Source organism: Rhea americana, unplaced genomic scaffold, assembly GCF_003343005.1.
Source record: "Rhea americana isolate MKP2758 unplaced genomic scaffold, rheAme1 scaffold_19, whole genome shotgun sequence".
Classification (NCBI taxonomy): Eukaryota; Metazoa; Chordata; class Aves; order Rheiformes; family Rheidae; genus Rhea; species Rhea americana.
Window position 1 is genome coordinate 3,925,909 of NW_028186038.1, and position 21,383 is coordinate 3,947,291.

At 37.9% G+C, this 21,383-nt stretch overlaps 1 protein-coding gene across 1 annotated transcript in view; it reads left to right on the top strand.

Annotated features, from left to right (window-relative positions):
- The window catches only part of NUP210 (nucleoporin 210), a 66,518-nt gene that overhangs the window by 17,802 nt on the left and 27,333 nt on the right, over window positions 1–21,383 (top strand). Inside the window, exons 7-19 of the mRNA XM_085302557.1 lie at window positions 2,129–2,261; window positions 3,097–3,255; window positions 3,747–3,815; window positions 4,133–4,239; window positions 5,281–5,421; window positions 6,669–6,806; window positions 9,880–10,035; window positions 13,227–13,425; window positions 14,691–14,836; window positions 17,189–17,410; window positions 18,482–18,655; window positions 19,961–20,153; window positions 20,431–20,537. Coding sequence (XP_085158683.1) covers window positions 2,129–2,261; window positions 3,097–3,255; window positions 3,747–3,815; window positions 4,133–4,239; window positions 5,281–5,421; window positions 6,669–6,806; window positions 9,880–10,035; window positions 13,227–13,425; window positions 14,691–14,836; window positions 17,189–17,410; window positions 18,482–18,655; window positions 19,961–20,153; window positions 20,431–20,537 — 1,944 coding nt within the window. The remainder of the gene's footprint in view (window positions 1–2,128; window positions 2,262–3,096; window positions 3,256–3,746; window positions 3,816–4,132; window positions 4,240–5,280; window positions 5,422–6,668; window positions 6,807–9,879; window positions 10,036–13,226; window positions 13,426–14,690; window positions 14,837–17,188; window positions 17,411–18,481; window positions 18,656–19,960; window positions 20,154–20,430; window positions 20,538–21,383) is intronic.

The following is a 21,383-nucleotide window of genomic DNA, read 5'->3' on the forward strand; positions in this document are numbered from 1 at the left end:
TGCGATCTGTTGCTGCAGATACGTACTATTACTTGGTGTACTTAATGCTTTTGCTCAAACCAGCACTGCCTTGCACTGTCTTAACTATACCTGGGAAAAAGTGTTCTATAAAGTGTTCTATAAAAATATTATCTAAATGTTTGTAATAATATATGTAATGTTTAAGAAATAGTAGCACATCTTAAGAAAGATATTTTTGTTATATTTTACCTTTAAGTAGTTCTGCTGATTACATTTTTTTGTTTATGTTTGTTTATGTGATATCAGAGTCTGAGAACATTTTGTTCTTGTTTCATGAAAGTTGAGTTGATTCTGAGCTAATACTGAGTATAATTGAAATAATATTTTCCTGTTTGCGATTTTTACATGGCCTTTCATTACTATTTCATTTAAAGCTTTCACTGCTGCCAGAATGATCATCTCCCACAAACTTCTCTCAAACAACTGTAGTAGAACTTATACAATTATATATTGTATTACTAATTTTGTAGACCAATGAGTTTGATACAGAAATTGTGTGGAGGTACCTTGTTTTACAGTGGGGAAAATACATTTCAATATGTCTGAATAGTCACTGTGCATTGTCTTAAGTATTTCTCCAGAAGACAACTAAAACTATGTTCAAGATGGACTTTTCTTCCCCTTTAACTTTGTATGGTATTACTGAACCACGTAGAGACTGGAATTTCTTACCYATTTTAGTTGTTGAGGAGACTGACGATGAACAGAGAATAAAATCAGATCAGGTTGTTTCTGGAAGGTGCCACTGAACTTTCATTTTACTTTTCTTTTTGAACCATGGCCAGTTTACTCCTACTCATCTCCATTTCTTTGTCTGAAAATGAGTGGMGATAGCAAGTATTTGAGGTACAAGATACGATTCGTTAATGCTTATAGGTACTTTTGAGATGCATAGCTGCTTAATGGTTTACTGCTCTAAGTCATCTGCCCACTCCTGTGGTAAATCAAGCGTTAGGAAAAAGAACAAGTACTCAAGAACTTTTTTCTGGACTTGGTGCATTGGAAACTCTGACAGTGGACCAACACGGTGCATTTGAAACTCTGACAGTGGACCAACACAAGTAAGCTGTTGCGACTAGAGCAACCACGTCCTGCCATACGGGGCTCCGTGATAGGTGGCCTGCTGCTGCGAGAGCAGGTTCAAGCAGCTGTTGTGGCTGGCCGCAGTGGATGGTGGTGTTCGGCAGCGTGTGCCGCCCTGCAAGGGCTGGAGGGATGTCCCCGGTGTGTCTGAGCYGTGGGAGAGCTCTGCCACCCTCCCAGCACGTGGGGCGGGAGCTGCGAGAAAGGCGCTGGAGGGTATCTAAGTCACGTTCCCYAGTCTTCGTCCTCACTGCCAGGAAGAATGGTTACTAGCTCGTGTTCAGCAAGTGTTTGTGTTAAAAGTGCTATTCAGACACTAAGGCTTGTCATGAATCCTCAAATTCTTATACAGTGAAGACATAACTTTATTAACTGAAATAATTCTGGAAATCTTTTTTTTTTTTTTTAATAATATACAATCCAGACAGCTGCAACAGTCTGCAGTGACGTACTTCTGTTGGAGTTTTGGGTTGGGTGGTGGATTCCAGCTGTGGTGTGCTGTGGAAGGCTTTCCACAGACTTTCCAATTTGTAAGAGGGTCCTCCTTTTATTTAATGCTGACCTTCAGGTGGTTTTGTGCTGTACTCTACCCTCACATGTAGTGTTACGGAATATCAGCAGTAAGGTACTCTAGCAGTCAATGCCAACATCCAAGTTCTTTGGCAGTGCATTCCTCCCTTTGAAAAGGGGTGGAAAAAAAAATSCTTTAATCTTTTTGTTTTTCCCCAAAGTATCTTTGTCTTGATACTTACTTGATAAAGTATTCCTTTAGATAACTCTTTAGGGGCTTGCACAGATTGAAGTAACTTTTCTTGTCTGTTTTTGCTTATTTTCTTTGGACCGTTAACATGTCAGAGCAGATTTATTTATTGTATTGGGAATTTTCCCAATAGAGGAACAAAACTAGAGGTGGTAATAAAGAGCTTATTATAGAAAGTATAATATTTTTCATTTGTAGATTGTAAGTTATTGCTACATGATATGTGTTTCAAACAAATGAGTTGCTTATTCTTTTTCTCAATAGAATGTACATCCTGCAGAAGTCAGATTGCTTATTTTGGAAAATATCCTTTTAAATCCAGCATGTGACATTTACCTTCTGGTAGGAACATCAATCCAATACAGAGTTCAGAAAATAAGACAAGGGAAGATTACAGGTTTGTCTTTTTTTTTTTTTTTTTTTTTTTTTTTTTTTTTTTTTTTTTTTTGAATTTATCCCTTCTGAGAAGTTTTAATTGTATCTGGACAATTTGGTTCGTATTTAGTATTGTTTTCCTAAACTGTGATGATGCAGCCATTTAGTCTTTTCTCTCACAAAAATTGTGTCTGTAAAGGATGTAGGCTCAGATTTGTCAAGGACATGAAGACAAGGGTAACTTAGAATAGAAGYTAATAGTATAATTTTAGATATGTTCATTTGTTTCACGCTGACCAAGAAATCATATCTGATTTCTTAGCTAAACTAAATGCAGATTTAAATAGCTGTTTTGCTAATGGAAAGTATTTTCTGATGAATAGATTTGCTTCATTCTCACAGGAGTTGTCTGACTAGCTCTACCTCCTGTTTAGAAGTCTGTAATTGCATCTGGTGTTTACAAGGAACCTGAGCTGTTAATGATTTTTCTTTTCTTTTTTTAAAAACAGATATATTTTTATTAGGTCTGTCTTCAGCTAGAAATGTGGAATAGAGCAGCAAATTTTTTCGATAACTCACAGAAAGCAACTTTACCACTTTTGAAGTTGGGAATTAATCTGATGTTAGGTTTAAACAGTGGACAATTTTAGCTGGCAGCTGTAGCTTCAAAAAAATGAAAGTTAGGTGAGAAGCTTGTTTTTGTTGATATGATCAGAAATGCAATTTCTATGGAATAAAAAATTTGACTTAATTTATACAGTAAACATCAATAAAAATAAATCAGCAATAATTAGCAGCATCCAAACACTGACATATTTGCTTTTATTGCTTCATATGTCGTCTTGTTTTATGTGCAGAATTAATGATGCCGTCTGATCAGTATGAACTGCAGCTACAGAACAACGTACTTGGCCCTGAGGGAGATCCATCTTGGCCAGTTGCCAAGCTGGATCAGGCAACGTCGACTGTAACTGCATTGCAGCAGGGACAGGCTAATCTCATTCTTGGGCACAAGAGTATCCTTTTTGTCATGCTTTTCCATCTAGATCCTCATGGCAGGAGACAAACTTTCCACCCTTTGCAGCATGAAAAGATAAAATTATCCACATTTGTAACCAGTGATCTTGAAAATCAGGAGTACCTGCTGAAGTCTTAGAAAGCAGCACTGCTGTGCTTTCAGTCTCAGCAGGGCTGCCTGATGCTTCTTAGACATGTTCTTAGATGTTAGACTGGAAAAAGACCAAATCGATCATGTCAGTTCCCCTCAATCAATGTGGGAATGTGATGTGGGAATGTGATGGGGCTTCATTTGATTTTTATGTTTAGGGCAGCCTATTCTAAATTAGTGGGATCTCACCCCCAGTATCTTTGAGTATTGTGGGACTAATTTGTTTTCTGTGTACASTTAGCTTTAAATATCCAAAGAGGCTCAAGCAACGTCAGAAACAAAATGATTTTTAACCTCACTTTTGACAAAACTTTTTTTGTTCCTTTACTGAGACTTCAGGTATTCGCATGCAAGGAGTTTCCAGACTACCGAACAGCACTRTCTATGTTGTGAATCCAGGTTATTTAGGTTGGTATTTGCCATAACTTTCCCAACAGCTTAATATAATTTCTTGCCTTAGTTCTTGCRTGTGTGTGTGATTTCTCAGTCCCTTTCATTTCTCATATGACTTGTATTACTTTAGAAGAGTTACCATATTCACAAAATTAGCTGAATATGAAAAGARTTTAGTGGTAGACTTTTTTCCCTTTTGCTTTCACCTCCGTAATCAGGAGCYTGCAGCAGTTAAAGTGCATCTTCAGAGTGTAGGCACCAGAAGTGAAATGTTTATATTCACAATGTAAAGAGCCTGTTGTTCCTGCTGTTCAACATTTCCTGTTTTGTAGGATTTACAGTTCACCCTGGTGAGAGATGGGTCCTAGAAACAGGCAGAACTTACGAAATTACAATTGAAGTGTATGATAAGTCAAGCAATAAGGTGTATTTGTCTGACGTAAGTGAACATATACTTCTTTTCTTAGTGTCTGTTCCCTGAATCCTGGGTTTCTTTGCCATTAGTTGAGCAGTTTCTTGCTTACATTGAGTTAGGACATTTCGGGATTTGTTTTTTATTGTCTTTTTCTCTTTAATAAAGCTTTGTATGTAACTGAAGTTCATAAAGAGCCTAAGTACTACAGAAAAACTGGAGGAAGGTGGACAGTGTTCTTCAAACATGTATGCAGTGCACTGGAAGTTGCAGACCAGTTTAACTGGTGGAGAGCACTGTTCTTAATCTCATCTATCTCCCCCAAACACAGTTTTGTCACATCTTCAGGCAATCTTTCCTGTTATCAAGGAATGAGATAAAGGAGGTTTACAACACACTGGAGTAACTGTTTCCTTTCAGTTGGTTGTGGGAAAAGCCCTTATGACTGGTTAGCATGTAAATACTTCACCTTTTATTAGGTGAATTCTAGCTAAGAGGTGCCAAATCTGTTACTGTTAAAATCTAAAGGAAAAAAGCTTCAAATAGCTAATTTGCAAACAGATTAATAATATTAAATTATTACTGTTCAGAACATAGTGCATCTGTGAATGTTATTTTGATTGCCCTTGTGATTGCTTTCTGAAATACAGATCTGAGTTTCAGTCAGATCTCAGGAGAAGTGTGTTACTTGGGGCAGTAGTCACATGTTTTTCCCATATTGTGTTTAAAAATTACAACAATTTAATTGTTGTAAGGTTATTAAAAAATAGAGGTATAAATATTGTTGCCTTTTTCGTGTTAAATTACATATTGCTGTTTAAAAATTAGGAATAAAATGTTTTCTGTGGAGCTAAGGTGGTGCTGTGTCTAAAATGTATGATCTTGGTGAAAGACTGACACTTTCATTGGTGAAAAGTTCTTATTCTGCAGCTTCAGATAAGCTTCTTTGAATTACTAAATTTTTGTTCCTTCATTGATTTTTTTTTTTAAACTAACCTATTTTTAGCTATCTAGTCAGTATTAATGTCAATTATTTGTGGCAATAAATATTTTATGTTTTAATTTTAGAATATCAGAATTAATACCAACCTGCCCAAAGAATATTTTGAGGTTCTGAAATCGTCTCTGAATGGATCATATCATTACGTGAAAGCAATAAAGAAGGGTCAGACTGTTATTGATGCTGCACTGACATCTATAGTAGATCAGGTATGTCTTCATAACCGTTCTGCTTTACTACTAGACCTAAAAAATGCTTTTCTTGCACATTAATGGCTTAGAAGTTGGCAGGCCTTCTAAAAGGAAGGCTAAGAATTACATGGGTCTGAGCCATCATTGTTTAAACAGATTAAGAACAATATCCTGAAATTGTTACTTTAGGAAAACTGTCCATTAAGTCAACAGAGGATGTGCTTAAGCAAAGACTGTGGGATTTTGCTGCTGTGTGTGTGTGGCAAATACCTGTTAACTAGTGGTGCACAGCACTTTTGTTTTGTTTTTTCATGGCAGATATTTTAAATGGGCTGATAATATATCCTTGTGCTGGTGCAAAGGTCCTTTCACTTTCTCTGAGTAAGTTTCACAATTTATTGTGGTAGGGTCATCAGTTTTGTAACCTGGCCTTGCTGAGCATTCAGTTACATTTGGAAAGTTTTCTCTTGGTTGGTAAGTGATGTTAAATGCCAGAATGAAAATCTACCGAACATATCAGCCTACAGATCTCTTTAATATTCATTAACTTTCTGCTACTTGGGCAGGCTGCTGAGCATATGGCTACCTAGACAAAGTGGTGTGAAAGTAATTTGCTTTTGCTTGAAACTGGAGAGATTCAACACTTTGACCAATTTGCTGTGACATCTTTTCAGTGACTCCTTGAGTAGGATTTGGTGGATCCTTGTATATGATGAGGGATGCTCATTCCCTGTGTCAGACAAGTACTCCTGAATGAAATGAGATCTGCTGAGAGCTATTAATGCTTTCCTTTATAACCCCAGCAGGAAATAATGTATATTGTGCGAGAGTGTTACGACTGCTGCCACGTGTAAAGGCCAGTTTTTCAGGACGGGTTGAGGAATGGGTATGTTAGGCTGAGAGGCAATGTCTTCCCCTGCTATCCAGAAGGGAATGTGCAGGGGCTAAATGTAAGTGTGGAGTTACCAAATTAGTTCTCAAAACCTGGGAGTAGTGAAAGAGTGAGTTTCTTACTGCTGTTGCTTTTAAATGGGCCTGGGCACCTGGATAGTGATATTCCATAGTGATATTACTTAATGCAAGAGTATACCTTGCTGCAATAGACTCACGAGTAATACTGCTCATAACAAAGTGACCTTAAATTCTTGCTTTGCATTCTTTATCTCAGAGGTGTTTTCAACTACTTGCCTATAAATAAAGACTAGAAGTTATTCATAAAATGTAGTATGGTGCCATCTATAACACTGTACTGTTGCTTTTTTTAGGATGGAGGTGTTCATACATTGCCAGTTCCAGTGCGAAACCAGCAAGATGTTGAAATCTATGTTCCAATAGTTCTTTCACCCAACATTTTGACATTTCCATGGCAGCCAAGAGCAGGAACCTACCAGTACACCATACAGGTATGCAAAAGAAGCATCTAAATGCTGAGAGTATTGCTCAAGTGATGCAGTGAGGCCTGTGATTACTTGCATAGAATCAATTTTTGGATGGTTCAGGCACAAACTTGCTTGGAGGAGTTCCACTGGATGTTAGCTGCATGAATTAAAAGTAGTTTAAAAAAGTCATCTCATCTTCTACACGTGTGTACACACACACTCTGGCTTAAGGATTCCAGAAAACATTCTAGTTATAAACCTTTATAACAAAAGAAAAAATAGAAGCTGCCATTTACTGTAAACTGGGAGTATGATTTGAAAGATGCAGTGACATGCAAAAAGGGCATGCAAGATGAACAACCAGCTCCCTAGATTCCCTCGGCATCAGTATCCCTTATTCCCCACATCTCCTGCTTTTAGTAAAAAGGCCACAGAGAGGGAGAGGTCACATCTTCATTTATAGTATGTCTTTCTAAAGAGACTTTTTCTTAAGTTTCTTACATCTTATCTTTGCTCCCACACTGCCAATCCTGTCATAAGCTTCATAAAGTTGGTTGTCTGTCTTATCCAGTGTATACTCTTAACTGGAGAACAGAACTTCATGCAAACCCTTTCTCGAGTCAAGATTCTCACCTCAGGGCCATCTCTTCCAAATCCTGTTCTCAGAGGTTTCATGCACAGTTCCTACCTTTCCCTTTTAGCATAAAGGAGTGCTGAGTTACTGGTTTATCATCAAGTAAATGTTGTATAAGAAAAGGCAACAGGACACAGTGTGTATTTAAAAAAAAAAAAAAAATCACTGAATCATTACTTGTGCATTTCTCAAAGTTAGAACTGTACTTGCCCGTGTTATTCCAGAGTTAAGGCCATTGAGTTTAATGTCATCTGTATTTTTACCTTCTATGGGATTAGAATTTACCTGAACTCATGCTATGCCCAACCATACCAGCAGTGTGCGGTAAAAATTCTTAGTACCAATATGCATTTTCAGTACTTCACTATCTGTTCTGCTAGAGCCCAGTGAAGAAAAGTAAATGTGTCCTGTTTTCCACCTCTTTTACATATCTATTCTTGTCTCTCTTTATCTTGTACGTATCATTAAATGTCTCACTACAGAATGTTCCTTCCTGTTAATCAAAAAAATCTGCATTATTTTTACTATGTTTCTTTCATTTAAAAAACTCAAGCTTTCTTTCCCCCCTCAATATTTGAATCAGATTGGGAAAATGTTCTCTGTTTCAGTAAGTACAATCTGTCTGTTCAACAATACTAGTGGTTGTTTACAATAGCAGACAGCGTGACTGTTGTCCCTGCTTGCAGATTAGTTTTTGCCTCCTACTCAATAGCTTTTGAGTCAGGCTATTTTAAACCAGTAAATGGACTTTCTCTGAAAATAAGTTTAAAAGGATTTTGGATCTAGACATATTTTGTTTATAGCTGAAGAAGTAACTCATCCCAGATAGTATCAGAATGGTTTTTGTGTTTTACTCTGTCAGCTGTCTTGGTTGGTTGGTTTGTTCATACTTGCATTAATAAGATGGCTTCTGTTGCAAGTAAAAATGATAGCATGTGAATCTCCTTCCTTCCATGCATGTGAAAAGCCAAGTGCCATCCTTACAAAGCTTAATACATGGCAGTTTAGCTGAGGGATGTATGTTTCTGGCATGGGCATCGCCCTTACTGATAATACACTCTATGGGGTAGAGTTTAGCAAACAGTCTGTGGATGACAGAGTAGGTGGGTTTGGAGGAACCCCTGGGGATTGTCTGGTCCAGCTCCCTGCTCAGGTGGGGTCACCCAGAGCCAGATGCCCAGCACTGTGTCCAGGAGAGTTTTGAATATCTGCAAGATAGATACTCCACAACCTCTCTGGGCAACCTGCTCCAGTGCTCTGTCATTCTCACAGTTGGAAGAGTTTTCTTGAGTTCAGGTAGAACTTCCTGTGTTTCAGGTTGTGCCTGTTGCTGCTTGTCTTGCTTCTGGGCACCACTGAGATGAGAACAATTAAGTTGAAATGGCAGCTGGCTGCTTCTCTCTCCTCAGTGCACATGGACTGCTAGAGAGTGTTCCTGTTGCTCAGTCGGTATAAGCCTTTGTGTCTATTTATGTGGGCCATGATATCAAGTAACTTGTTCTTACCCTTAGGTGGAATAATTAAATTCGCTTATGCTCTTCATATCTTAAAACAGCCCATTAGTAGCTGGGGTYTTTGTGGGAAAGGTCTTTTTTGGTTGGTTGATTTCTTTTTTTTTTTCTTTTTAATTTATTTTTGGAATCTCCATGATAAACCTGAGCTTATAAGGTTCACAGTCGCTGAACCCTTGAGAAGCACTTCTGGGAGTGCAACCTGCATAACCCTCAGACCTCTGTAGTGCTTGTGGCATTGCGTAGGCAGTTTGCATATCCTTCGTTCTGACTAATCAGGTGCTGGAGCAGTGTAGGTGTTGAACAGCCACGGGTAGACATGCTGATCTTCAGAATAACTACAAAGACAAAGATCTAATGCCAAAAAGAGTGATTTTTTTTTTCCTTTCCTGTTGTTTTCCCTCTCTGCCTCCTCCTCCTTTTCTTTGCCTTTTAGATACCTTAACAATTCCCATTGGCAGCAACTACTTGATACAGTGTGTCAGGCTAGGAGTTCTGAGACCCAGAATTGTTGAGTTTGCCCTGGTTATCAGCAACAGGGAAACAGTGGGAGTTTTAAGAAGTGCAATAATCCTATGTGCCAGGCCTCTGGTGTGCCAGCTTGTGAAACACTGTGCACTCTCCAGTCACTGGGACCTGCAAGCATCAGACATCTGCAGATGGGAGAAAGATGTTTGGGTTGGCAGTGCTGGTGGGCATACGTGCATGAAGAAACCTGAAATTAAAATGAATGAAGTGCAGTAATCTTCTCATCTCTTATTTGAGCTTGCTTATTTCAAAGTGCTTAGGCATTAGTTTGGTTGTATTTCCTCAATAGTAGTATCCTCAGTGCTCAGTGTGTTCACAGCTTTCCATGCAAGGTATTCAGAAGCTTGACAGTTAAGAAACATGAAAACCATTCACTTTGTTTAAAAAAAATAAAATAAAAAAATTAACATTCTCTSTGTTCTAGGCCTATGGTGGAAGTGGAAATTTCAGCTGGTCCTCTTCTAACCAGGCAGTTGCTACAGTGACAGTCAAAGGAGTAATGACAACTGGAAGTGACATTGGTGTCAGTGTCATTCAGGCAATTGATGTTCAGAATCCACTGCATTATGGAGAAATGAAGGTAAAACTTTGCATTCCTTGGTCACTCTTGAAGATAGCTTTTCAAAAACAATGAAGGAGCTGAGCATCCCATAGGCCTTCCCGTTTGCAAAGTGTTGCCAAGCAATTTGCTTCTGCCCTGTGAGAGGGTAAGTGATCAGCTTCAGAGTTCATACTTACRGGGATTTGAGATCTCTACTGCATTGATTTTAGTCTCAGGTTTTCCCCCTCATTTTCTTGGCAACTCTTTTCCTGTGATGAAGATTTTGAGTGCAGGGAAGAAGCAGTCATTTGCTGTTGACTTAACCATCTAAGTAGACAAGCCAAACTAAAAAAAAAAATATCTATATATATAAAAAGGAAGAGATGGGTGAAGGAACAGAAGCAGTTGACTTCCCCTTGATATAAAAATAGTGCAAGTTAACATGAAGGTGTAGTAAGGAAATTCCAGCCTAGAAAAGTAGTTAGAATCCTATACATACAACTTGATAAATCAAGGTCCCAAAGCTGACCAAGAAAAAGAGTCCTATAGGAATATTAGGAGAACACGAGGAATGAAAAAATCTATTTTGAGAAGAGGGATTTTGTCATCTCTGTGCAAATCATATCCTATTCTTAGCATTTGGTCAAGGTGATCAGAGTGTAAGGTAAAGTGAAGAAAATACAGGGGCAATGTATGTAATTACTCACAGAATGGTGTGTGCAAAAATATATGAAGAAGCTTCTCTGGTTAATACTTACTGTAAATCTACAATCCTAAATATTTTTCCCAAGAATGTTACTGATTTGGATTTTTTTTTCTAGGGACACAAATGATTTTCCTTAATGCAGTCATGCCAATGCTTATTCTCTCTGTCAAGCTTCTTAGAACTGCCAGACCAGTAACTTGGTAGAATGGAAACTAAAAGTATGTACTACTGTGTGCTGTATATTTACTACTGTGAAGTAGTGCTACTCTACTACCTTCACAAAAAAGGTATTGGCACTAGTTGATCTGGCTAAATTCTAATTGTCTAGGTGCCCTTTGATCCAGAAATAGTCTCTGCAAGTGTTGTGTTCAAGTAGTTATGCCTTGTTGCTTATGCTATTAGGATTGAAGGCCCAAATATAACCTGTCACTTACAAACTTGTTTAGTTTTAGATACGCTCACTGTGTTGAAGCAGTAGTGAGATACTTCTGTCTATCACATTTCTATGAAATGCAGCTTCTGCAGCAGTAGCACATCCTGAGTTCAGACATYTGAATCTATAATGCTGTGCCTTACAAAGAACTAAGTACTGGAATGGAAATCTAACAGAGAAGAGAAATTTTGCTCCTGACCTCAGTAAAAGTAAGCGAATGTACTAAGCCAATGTCATTAATCCAGAGTYCAGAGACAGTTTTTGTCTAAATGCATAGTCATAAATAAAACAGGCTTGATTATACCATGCAGATACTGCTGAGGCTGGCAAACAACCTCCATCTAGTTAAGGCTTTATAAAGATGGTGGCCTTGGTCTCTGAGGAAGCACAGCAGCTGATTTAAAAAGCAAGTCTTGCAAGCCTTGAGCAGCACACATTCCTTCCATGATGCATGCATGCATGCAGTTTAGTAGCTGGTGAGGAACAAACTGATACATTAGCTGTACAAAATAAATCCTTGCTCTTAAGTTTTCGCCTGTGCAGCATAGCTGTAGTGGTTATATTGCACTTCTGTTGCACCAGAGTACCTTTTAGCAAAAGGTTTTTTAAGTTTGGTCAAGACTGCCAAGACTGTTAGTATGAGTGTTTTGGGAAAGATCTTTGTAACCAAGCTTTGCTTAGAACATCTATCAATGCTGTTTTCTAAGGGGCAAATTAGCTTGTCCTTTTCTTCTCAGATTAATTATGTCAATTGTGTTTGAGACAGAAATCACACTTAAAGTAAGTGTTCTGGTTGTTAAAACTTAAATGGAATCTAGTTTACAGACTTGATCTAAGATTGCTCCCTGAATAATCCAGGTTCTAGTGGTGCTGGGGTTTTTTTTACCAGTATGGCAGTTACCCGTGTACTAGATTTRGGAGTGAAGATTTTTAATTAAAGCCTTTTATACTCAAGGTTAAAGATGGAAGAAAATATTTCTTTCCATGTGAGCTTTCAGAGCCATGTATTGCACAATCTGAATAGGTTATTTTTAAATGTCTTTATTCTTGTGTTAAGAATTGCATTCTTCTTGACGTAACTCTGAAGACCAATTTATTGACTTCAGTAACTAGGTATTAGGAAAAGTTAACTGTGATTCACAAGGATTGCAATTTTAACACTGTACCATACAGTTCAACAATTTATCCTGAAGCTATTTGTAGGTAGTTGAGAAGTTTTAGATACTGCACATGAAAAGCTTTGATCACAGCAATTATTATGCAGTGTGCAGTCCATTCTTTGATGTTATTGAAAAAGTAGCAAATCAGAATAACAAATAATATACTTAAGGCTTGTCCATTGATAGAATAGCTTCTAAGATCTATTTCTGGTGGTCTTATTTTTGTAAATAATCCTTTTGATTTCTAAAGTATTTCTGACATAAAGATTACTTGTGGAAGCAGAAGGCACTAAATGTGTTTACTTATTTTTGATCTCTGATACATTACTGGGTGGTAGGGGGGAGGATTTTGAATACCATTAAAAATGTCCTGCCAACAGAAATACAAGAAACAAGAGTTAAGCYTGTAAGAAAATCTTTGGGCTACACACCTGCTGCTATCAGCTGTGCAGACTGAAGGCTAAGGGAGCCTTGCTGACTTTATCAAGTCTAGCTCAAACATTTACACTGTAGAACTCAAGTTCAGATACCAAGTCCAGCCTAGCTGGTCATAGTGCCTCCTGGAGATACCATGCACTTTATTCCATGCTTTTAAAATCCATGCAGCCAAAGGCAGATGGCAGAAAAGAGAATTAATACAAATAGTAGCAAAAGGATCACTAGGCTAATGTGAACTTGGACTGTTACGAGAGAAGAGGAGTAAAAAGATTGAGAAATCTTCYTGGCACCCTCTGATACCTTTGCATGTCAAGTGAACGCAGTAGCAATGTAGACAAGAACTGTTTTCAGCTGTCATAGGGAAGTTAGTTGTTGGGAGCTGTGTATACAAGGGCTAAGAAAAATGAGGAAACCATAATGAAGTCTTGTTTTCTGGCACCATTTTGCAGAGTGATTTGTGCATCTCTGTCCTCTTGTTCCTTTGCTCCCTCAGGTGTATGTGACTGAACCTAGTGGGATGGAGTTCCTGCCGTGTCAGGTTGAAGCACGTGTTGGCCAAACACTGGAGCTGCCCCTGCGTATTAACGGTCTAACGAATGTTGAAACGGGGGAGACAGTTCCACTGAGTGACTGCTCACACTTTGATTTAGTTGTGGAAGTAGAAAACCGTGGTGTATTTAGACCGCTTCAAGGTAATTTAACCCCTCCCAATTTTGAAAGTTAAATTAAAAAGTTAGTAAGTCACATATCCCCTTTCAATCACTGTCTTGACTGTTGTGCGGAGGTTTGCAAGAGAGACATTTAACTTCTGCGGTGGGGGGTCAGAGTAGACAGGAAATGTTGTTTTGAGGATGTACTTACTTTTTATGCTTTGATATTTTTGATATTTTGAAGGACTCTGAAAGCCTTTTGACAATTAATAATTAGACCCTGAAGAATACATAGTCTCCCACATGCTTTTCTACTGCTGTAGTATTTTTAATGTGCTGCTATAACAAAGCCTATGGATTTCCTTCTCAGAGAGGTCCAGGTATATTGGATTTGCAAGCATACTAAAATTCGTAACTGTTTAGCCCTACTTGCCCGACTGTACCTTTCAATTCCATAAAGACACTAGTCATTTGTCRCTTTCAAGGCGCTAAGAAGACCAGTTGCTTAAATTTTGGCARAACTATGTCATTCTTAAGCTTACAGCTGTAAGAAGAGCATCTTGTCAGGTTTATTAAGAGTGTGGAATATGCCTCCCCAGGCCTTGAGTTTGCCATTAATGGCCAATGTACAGTTTGACATTAATGTCCAAGTGGACAATGACAATGAGCAATCTGCTTGTTCTCGTGTCTGCTGAATTAAGTATATTACTCAGATGTACCATTAGTTTTTCCAAGCGCCTCTTGTATGGAAACTCCTTCCTGTGCTGTTGAGGCAGTAAAACCAGTCTGTATTGTACCATCTGTGTGCCCGAGAGGCAAGAATTTTAAAATGTCACTACATAGCTAGCTGTTGTGGTGCTTTTTTAAAAAGGAAAGARAAGTACATGAAGAAACAGAGAAATGATAGTACCTTTCCTTTGGCCAGTGAAAATTTGAGTTGAAGTCTATACTGTGCAGAAAAACTGGCTTAATTATAAGCCGTTTTCACTTTAAAACAGCAAGATAAAAGTACTCAATTAAGAAAATTAATGTAATTTGTACTTCAGAGATAAGACTTATGTCCTGCTTAGGACATTGTGAAAATGAAGAAGTTTGTGAGACAGATACTTCAATAACTGTTGGGTTTGATACAAAAGACAGCCAGCATTTTACCCATCTGGTTGGTGAGATATTCATACTTCTGGTAGAAATACTTCTGTGAAGAAAAGCCATCTAGAATTTTAATTAAAATAACTGGCCAGTTCTCTCCAAAGGTGTGCTTTTTGGTTTTGTTTTTATTTTTTTTTTCTTTTTTTCTTTTTTGACAGGGAGACTTAAGCCAACTGCTGATTTTTGTAGTGGAGTCAGAATGAAAGCTGAAACTCAAGGATACACAACACTTGTTGTTAGTTACACTCATGGTCATGTCCACCTCAGTGCTAGCATCACCATTGCTGCCTATCTACCGTTAAAAGTAAGTCTTTTTTGCTTTATGTAATTTCAAAAAAAGGCAGCTTTCTTAAAGTCTCTAAATGACAAATAGCAAGTTGATATTATGTAAATGAGGAACGGCTGCGAGAGCTGGGCCTCTTTAGCCTGGGGAAGAGCAGACTGAGGGGGGCTCTGATCAATGTCTACAAGTACCTGAAGGGAGGGTGTCAAGGGGACGGGGACAGACTCTTTTCAGTTGTCCCGTGTGACAGGACAAGAGGCAATGGGCAGAAACTGAAGCACAGGAAGTTCTGCCTGAACGTGAGGGGGAATTTCTTCCCTGTGAGAGTGACAGAGCACTGGCACAGGTTGCCCAGAGAGGGTTGTGGAGTCTCCTTCTCTGGAGAGCATCTTTTCTGGATGGAGCACATGTATTGGAGTTTTCCTGTGTAAATGTTGCAAGATGTAACTATAGAGGAATACGTAAATTGGTAGTGAACTAACRGATTTTTTCAAGTTTTGAAAAAGAAAGAATTTCTTGGAGGTGGGGGTGATATGCTTTGCCATTTTTCAGATTATATGGCAAAGGAGTCACAATTTCTGTCATTGTAGGAACATGCAGGATGGGAATAGGAGTCAAACCTTTTCAGAGTGAACTGCAGAGGAGYGGGTATTTTGAGGGTGAAGGATAACAGCATTTGTCTGTAACACTGAGTTCTTTCTTGCTAATTTGCAGTAACCTGATTTCTGCAAATTCTAATCCACTCATAGCCATCTTCCTTCTTTATAAAAAAACAAACAAACAAACAAAAAAACTRAAGTCTGCAGAAAGCTGGAAAATAAATTTGTATTACAAGAACACCTAGACAAACAGTTTGTGAAACTGAATTCTTCATGAATTGGGTATGCCCTGTTGTGCACAGCATAATTATTGAATTAGTAGGTTAGTCTTCATCAACTCTAAATGAGTTGAAAATGATGCGAGACTCAGTCTTTGCTTTTCAACTATTTTAAGTGATTCTGTGTAAATAGGAAAAATATATTTCACTGGTGGACAGTTTGAGTAAAAAAAAGTAGGAAAGAATGAATCTGAGTACAAGGTCAGTATGTGAAAATATAACAGTATGCTCATGTTACCCTCTATCTTTAGAGCTGAAGTACTGAATCAGTGAAGCCTATGTCAAATATGTTTGACCATAGGATTTCTCCTTCTCCCCTGTATGGAACAAAAGTTTATGTAAATCACACAAATGTGTGAGTGTAATGACTTGACTTTTTGAAAATGCTTTTCTGTCAAAGATCTTGAATCACAGAGAATGTCGTATTTGGAAGATGCTGAGACATCCTGAGCAGTTTGTGTAATCTTTTCTACTATTGACAGCCAATGTGAAAAGGCTAAGTCCCTTTAATTAGGAATTATTCATGTATATGTTATCATTCACATTGCCTAACAAAGCCCCTTGAGGCATTATAACGTTGCTTTTCATATATAAAATCAAATGCCTCTGGGGTACTTAACAGAGCCCATATGTATTAAGAAAGAGATTGGAACAGTGATTTCCAAATTTTCTTTTCCCTTCTATCAGTAGAATGAAGTGTTTGATCCTCAGAAATGGAGGACCTAGGCATTTTACAGTCAGACATCATCCAAACTGGAGTCAAAGAGCAGGAAAACACTCAAGACTAAATCTTGTAGTTTTCCAATGGGTTTTTACCCTTTACCTGAATTACTCCTTGGTAATACTTGTAACAAGGAGGAAAGAGGACCATTTATAGTCAGTTTTTCTCCTGCCAAGCACTTACAGAAAGAATTAACCATCCTTTATGCCAGTTACTACTACTTTCTTACCATATTCTGCAAAAATGAGGTGGTTGAACATTAGCTGCAAATGATTGTATATTAAAATGTCAAGTTAATATCTGCGGTGATTAACAGCACAGACAATCCTGGTGACGTCCGTCAGAGCGGAATTTATGTAGAGGTCTGAAGTACAGCTTTAAGTCATATGTAGAATATGTGCAGAACTGTTGGAGAGAGCACTGTCATGTGAAAGGATTTTTAAGAAAAGAGTAAAACTTGACTTCAGTCATTAGAGTACAGTCTATTTTAAAAATGCAGTATAAAATTATCTCTGAGTATATTCAAAAGCATATATTCAATACCTTTTTCTTGCTGTAATTTTTCATCGGAGATGGAATTAGAACATACTAAATGTTTTTCTTCAGATTCTTTCAGTCCATCGAATATAACTTGACAGATTGTTGCTTACAAAGTGCTATATGAAAAACAGTAAATAAATATAACTCTTAAACTAAGAGAAAGTTCTTTCATAAAGTTCAATCAAAATATGACATGTAAATACAATCATTAATTCATAATTTTTGTTCATTTCAGACTATTGATCCTCCATCTGTTGCTTTAGTGACTTTGGGTTCCTCTAAAGATATGTTATTTGAAGGTGGACCCAGACCATGGGTACAAGAGCCTTCAAAGTTCTTCAGGAACATCACTGCTGAGGACACACAAAGTGTTGGTCTCTCTTTATTTGGACTTCCTACATCTTGGAATACTATTCAGCATTGGGTTAGAGTATCTTGCAAAAACCTAGGAGAACAAGTAAGTGCCAGAAAATATTTAGTTGTCTTCCATCAAATACTGAGCTGAGGCAATTTGAGAACTTGCTTCAGACAGATTTATGATACCATATAGCTTTTAAATAATGAGTACTTTTTATAAAAAGCCAGTAAAGGACTTGGATAAGTATATTGTTTATACATTTTATTCATTGTGATGCTTGTACAGGTTTTACGGGTAAGGATTTTATAAAATTATATTATGAAGTGGTTTATGATGGGCTTATTGCAGTACAAACCCACAGGAACCTTTGTGGAAGGTCATACAACAGAGACCTTAATAACTGCAGCTTACTTCAATTTGCATGAATAAGATCATTGCGGAAGGTTGCTGCAGAAGACTGACCCATCAGTCTGACCAGCTCCTCTGAACCAAGTTATGGCCCARTATAATTCTGTTGATTCAAATAAATGACAGCCATATGAGTATGCTAGCCTAATATCTAGGTGGCGTCTGAAAAGTGGCTGCAGTCATATTTCACTTCATCTTGTTTCAGCCCCTTGCAGAAGTGATTTCTTCTGCTTACTGACCCTGGCCAGTTTATAAGCCATTTAGCTTTGATTTTTAATGTTTTCTCCCATAATTTYGGAAAGGCTGAGCATTTTCATGTGGCTGCCAAATTGACTCACGTCCTCAGTGGACGCTGCTATTTCTGTAAGTGCAAATCAGAAAGGAACAAGCATCTTGCTGTTGTCTCTGGCTCTGCATGCCTTGGCTGCTGTCCTCTGTACTGTACAGCAYGCCTTGGCTGCTGTCCTCTGTACTGTACAGCACTGATCGTATCTGCATGGTTTTGGCTAGCGTTAGCACAACGATGGTTAAGACAAGTAACCAGAGCTACTAGGGCAGTAGTTTTTTGATAATGGTGTGGAACTATTCTTAAAATTTGTCTCCTTTCACAGCATCAATGAAGATGCACAAAGGTGTAAATCCACAAACAACATATTTTTGCATGTTCGTTCCAACACCAGAGTGTAACTGAGATGTGTGAAATGAATATGCTTGAACTCAGTCTTTTTCTCTTCTCACTTTCCTGTTTTCCTAATTGTACAGGTTATTGCCTTAACAGTTGGAAACAATCCCACAATTACCAATCCTTTCCCAGCAGTTGAGCCTGCTGTTGTGAAGTTTATTTGTGCTGTCCCTTCGCGACTCACTCTGACTCCTGTTTATGCGAGTCCTCAGATTGATCTCTCATGTCCTTTGCTGCAACAAAACAAACAAGTGGTAAGTCTGAGAAAACAGTGACAGGAGAACAATGTTCATATAACTTACCATCGGTGTTTGGACTGTTGCACAAAAATACCACCGAACAGCTGATTTGAAGGCTGCAAGAGTAGCAGTAGCTCCAGCATTGTGGATGGCACTAGTACCACACACTATCTATTGCTCTCTACTTCTGCAGAGAGCAGTCAGCATGAGATTCCTACAGTGATCATTCAAGAGCATGCTTATAAAAGGGGCCATATCAGAAAATAAGAGCGTATACGAAAGCGTAGGGGTTGTGGCTTCTGACAGAAAAGTCCTCCTGTGAGGAGACCTTTCTGTGTTTTCTGAAAAATCAGGAAAAGCAAAAAGGGGGAGAAGAAGGAAAATGGCACAAACTTTGGAAAAGCACACATGCAACTTTAAAGTGTTTCTGGCAACTGTTTCTAAGGAAGGTCCTTATATCCTTCTTATACTATTCCACTCTAACTATTCWACTGAGTATATAGATTTTATTATGCAGTTGCTATCACGAGTGTACATTTGTGTGTGTCTTGTTTGTACAGGAGCAAAGACAGCAGATGTGAAGCAGTCTTATAGCTGGGGAGTTTTGTTCAGTGACACYGGGTGCATTCAGCTTTGCAAGTCTAGGTCCCAGTAGCTGGGTGATGCATGTGTGTAGGTTATCAAGCATAAAGAACATAACTGTCCTCTGCATTGAAATCACTGCATTTGTATCTTGTCTACTGAGTAAACACTGTATTTGTCATGTTAATATCACCAGTCATATATACAAGAAGTTCTAGTTTCATAAAACTGCAGCTGAGATTGACTTCATGAATCTAACTATACGTTTAATAAGGCGATGGGAAGGAGACTACTGTAAATTATAAGTCATTCTTGAGTTCGACTGTCTTTCTAGTTCTATATGCGTTAGACTTGATTTCACTACATCAGTAATGAAATATGCACTACTATCACTAATACTCATCGCAGGATGCATGTTAGACTTCTGATATGTATCTTCTGGGTAACAGCAGTATTTTTTTTTTTAATTTGCTTGAACTCCAAAGGCTACTCAGGCTGTTTATGTATTTTACTTTTGTTTGTTTGGTAATGAGTTACACTAAAACAAAAGATCCAATAAAAAACCCTCTGAGTTGAGGTATAACATAATGACTCCATTTATGACTCACTTTAATGGACATTTCTTGCATAATGGATCTTTTAACAGATCTCACGGAACTCAGAATATACTTTTTTTTACTTTAATGATTAAAAATACTCTTGCGTCTGTGCAGTTCAAAATATTTACTCCCTTTTCAGGTTCCTGTTTCAAATTATCGCAATCCAGTATTGGACTTGGCTGCGTATGACCAACAGGGCAGTAAATTTGATAATTTCAGTTCTCTTAATGTTATCTGGGAATCAACAAAAATGTCCTTAGCTAATATTGAGCCTGATATGCCAATGGAGCTGACCCTGAAGGAAGATGCAAGCGGTCAAAAGAAAATGCACGGTACGAATCAGTTTAAATGAGCATGTCATCCTTTGAAGAAAGCATGAATTAATCTTGTTTAAAAAAAAAAATCTCTCAGCTTGTTTGAGAACAAAAACGACAATTACTGTGATCTGTGAAATAGTCATACTGCAGCTTATCCTCAGCACACATTTTAAGTGTGTTTTTTTTTTTTTTTTTTTAAAAAAGTCTAGAATGATAGTGAAAGATATTAACAGTGTATGTTTTATCTTTTTCTTCCCCACAATTAGATTCATTTGACTTTCTTTTGTTCCAGGCTTGCAAACTGTTTTAGTTCATCATGAATCTGGAACCACTGCAATCTCTGTAACTGCAACAGGATACCAACAATCTCATCTTAAGGCAGCTAAAGTGAAAATACCGGTACTCCAAACTTGGGATATTTTTTGTCTGTATTTTCCCACAATGCTTAGTGTTTAGTGTTCCTATATATGTGTTTGTATATGTATGTATATATTTCCTCAATGATGTATGCATGATACATAATAATCTAAAAATAAGGTGATTGATTAGATACTTCCGAAGACAGGTTCTTATCACTGCGTTTTTGTAACTTTTTTGGGGTACCATCTGGGTAAAGAGATTATAAAGAATTGTTTTCCTTAATTCTGTTTTAAGTTTTTTTGTTTGTTTGTTTGTTTTTGTTTGTTTTTTAATGATCTGATGAAGCTCTATTGCTTGTCCTTCACTAAAGCATCCATGTGCTCAGTGCAGCTGTCAGTGGGGAAAGCAAGTATATTTGTGATTTCTACTGCAAAACAGTAGTGGTTCTGCATAAGCAAAGCAAAAGCTGACTGATATCATCAGACCATATGTGAAACCTGGGTTCTGATTAATTCTCTTGCACTTTGGCTTTACTTCTGTCTTAAGAGCAAACCTTAGAGTTAGAGGTAAGAGTACTCTTAATTCAGAGTGGATAACAAATGGACACTAGCAATGTGAAATACCCTGTGACTCAGTTTTGTTGCTGTGGCCTGGGTTTGGCATCTGGATATGAAATTTCTTCAGATGATGATCAGTATTGCTATTTGGTTCTTGGCTTTTCAGTGAGGTTTCCCCATCTGCTTCTGTTGGCAAGCACAGTGCAGATGCATGGCTGCTGAAGACTTTGACTATGTCTCAGTGACAATTACTACAGCAGAGATCCAGTCCTTTACACTCCAAACTATTAGGTGGTTCTTTCTTTTTTTTTTTTTTTTTTTTGTTCCT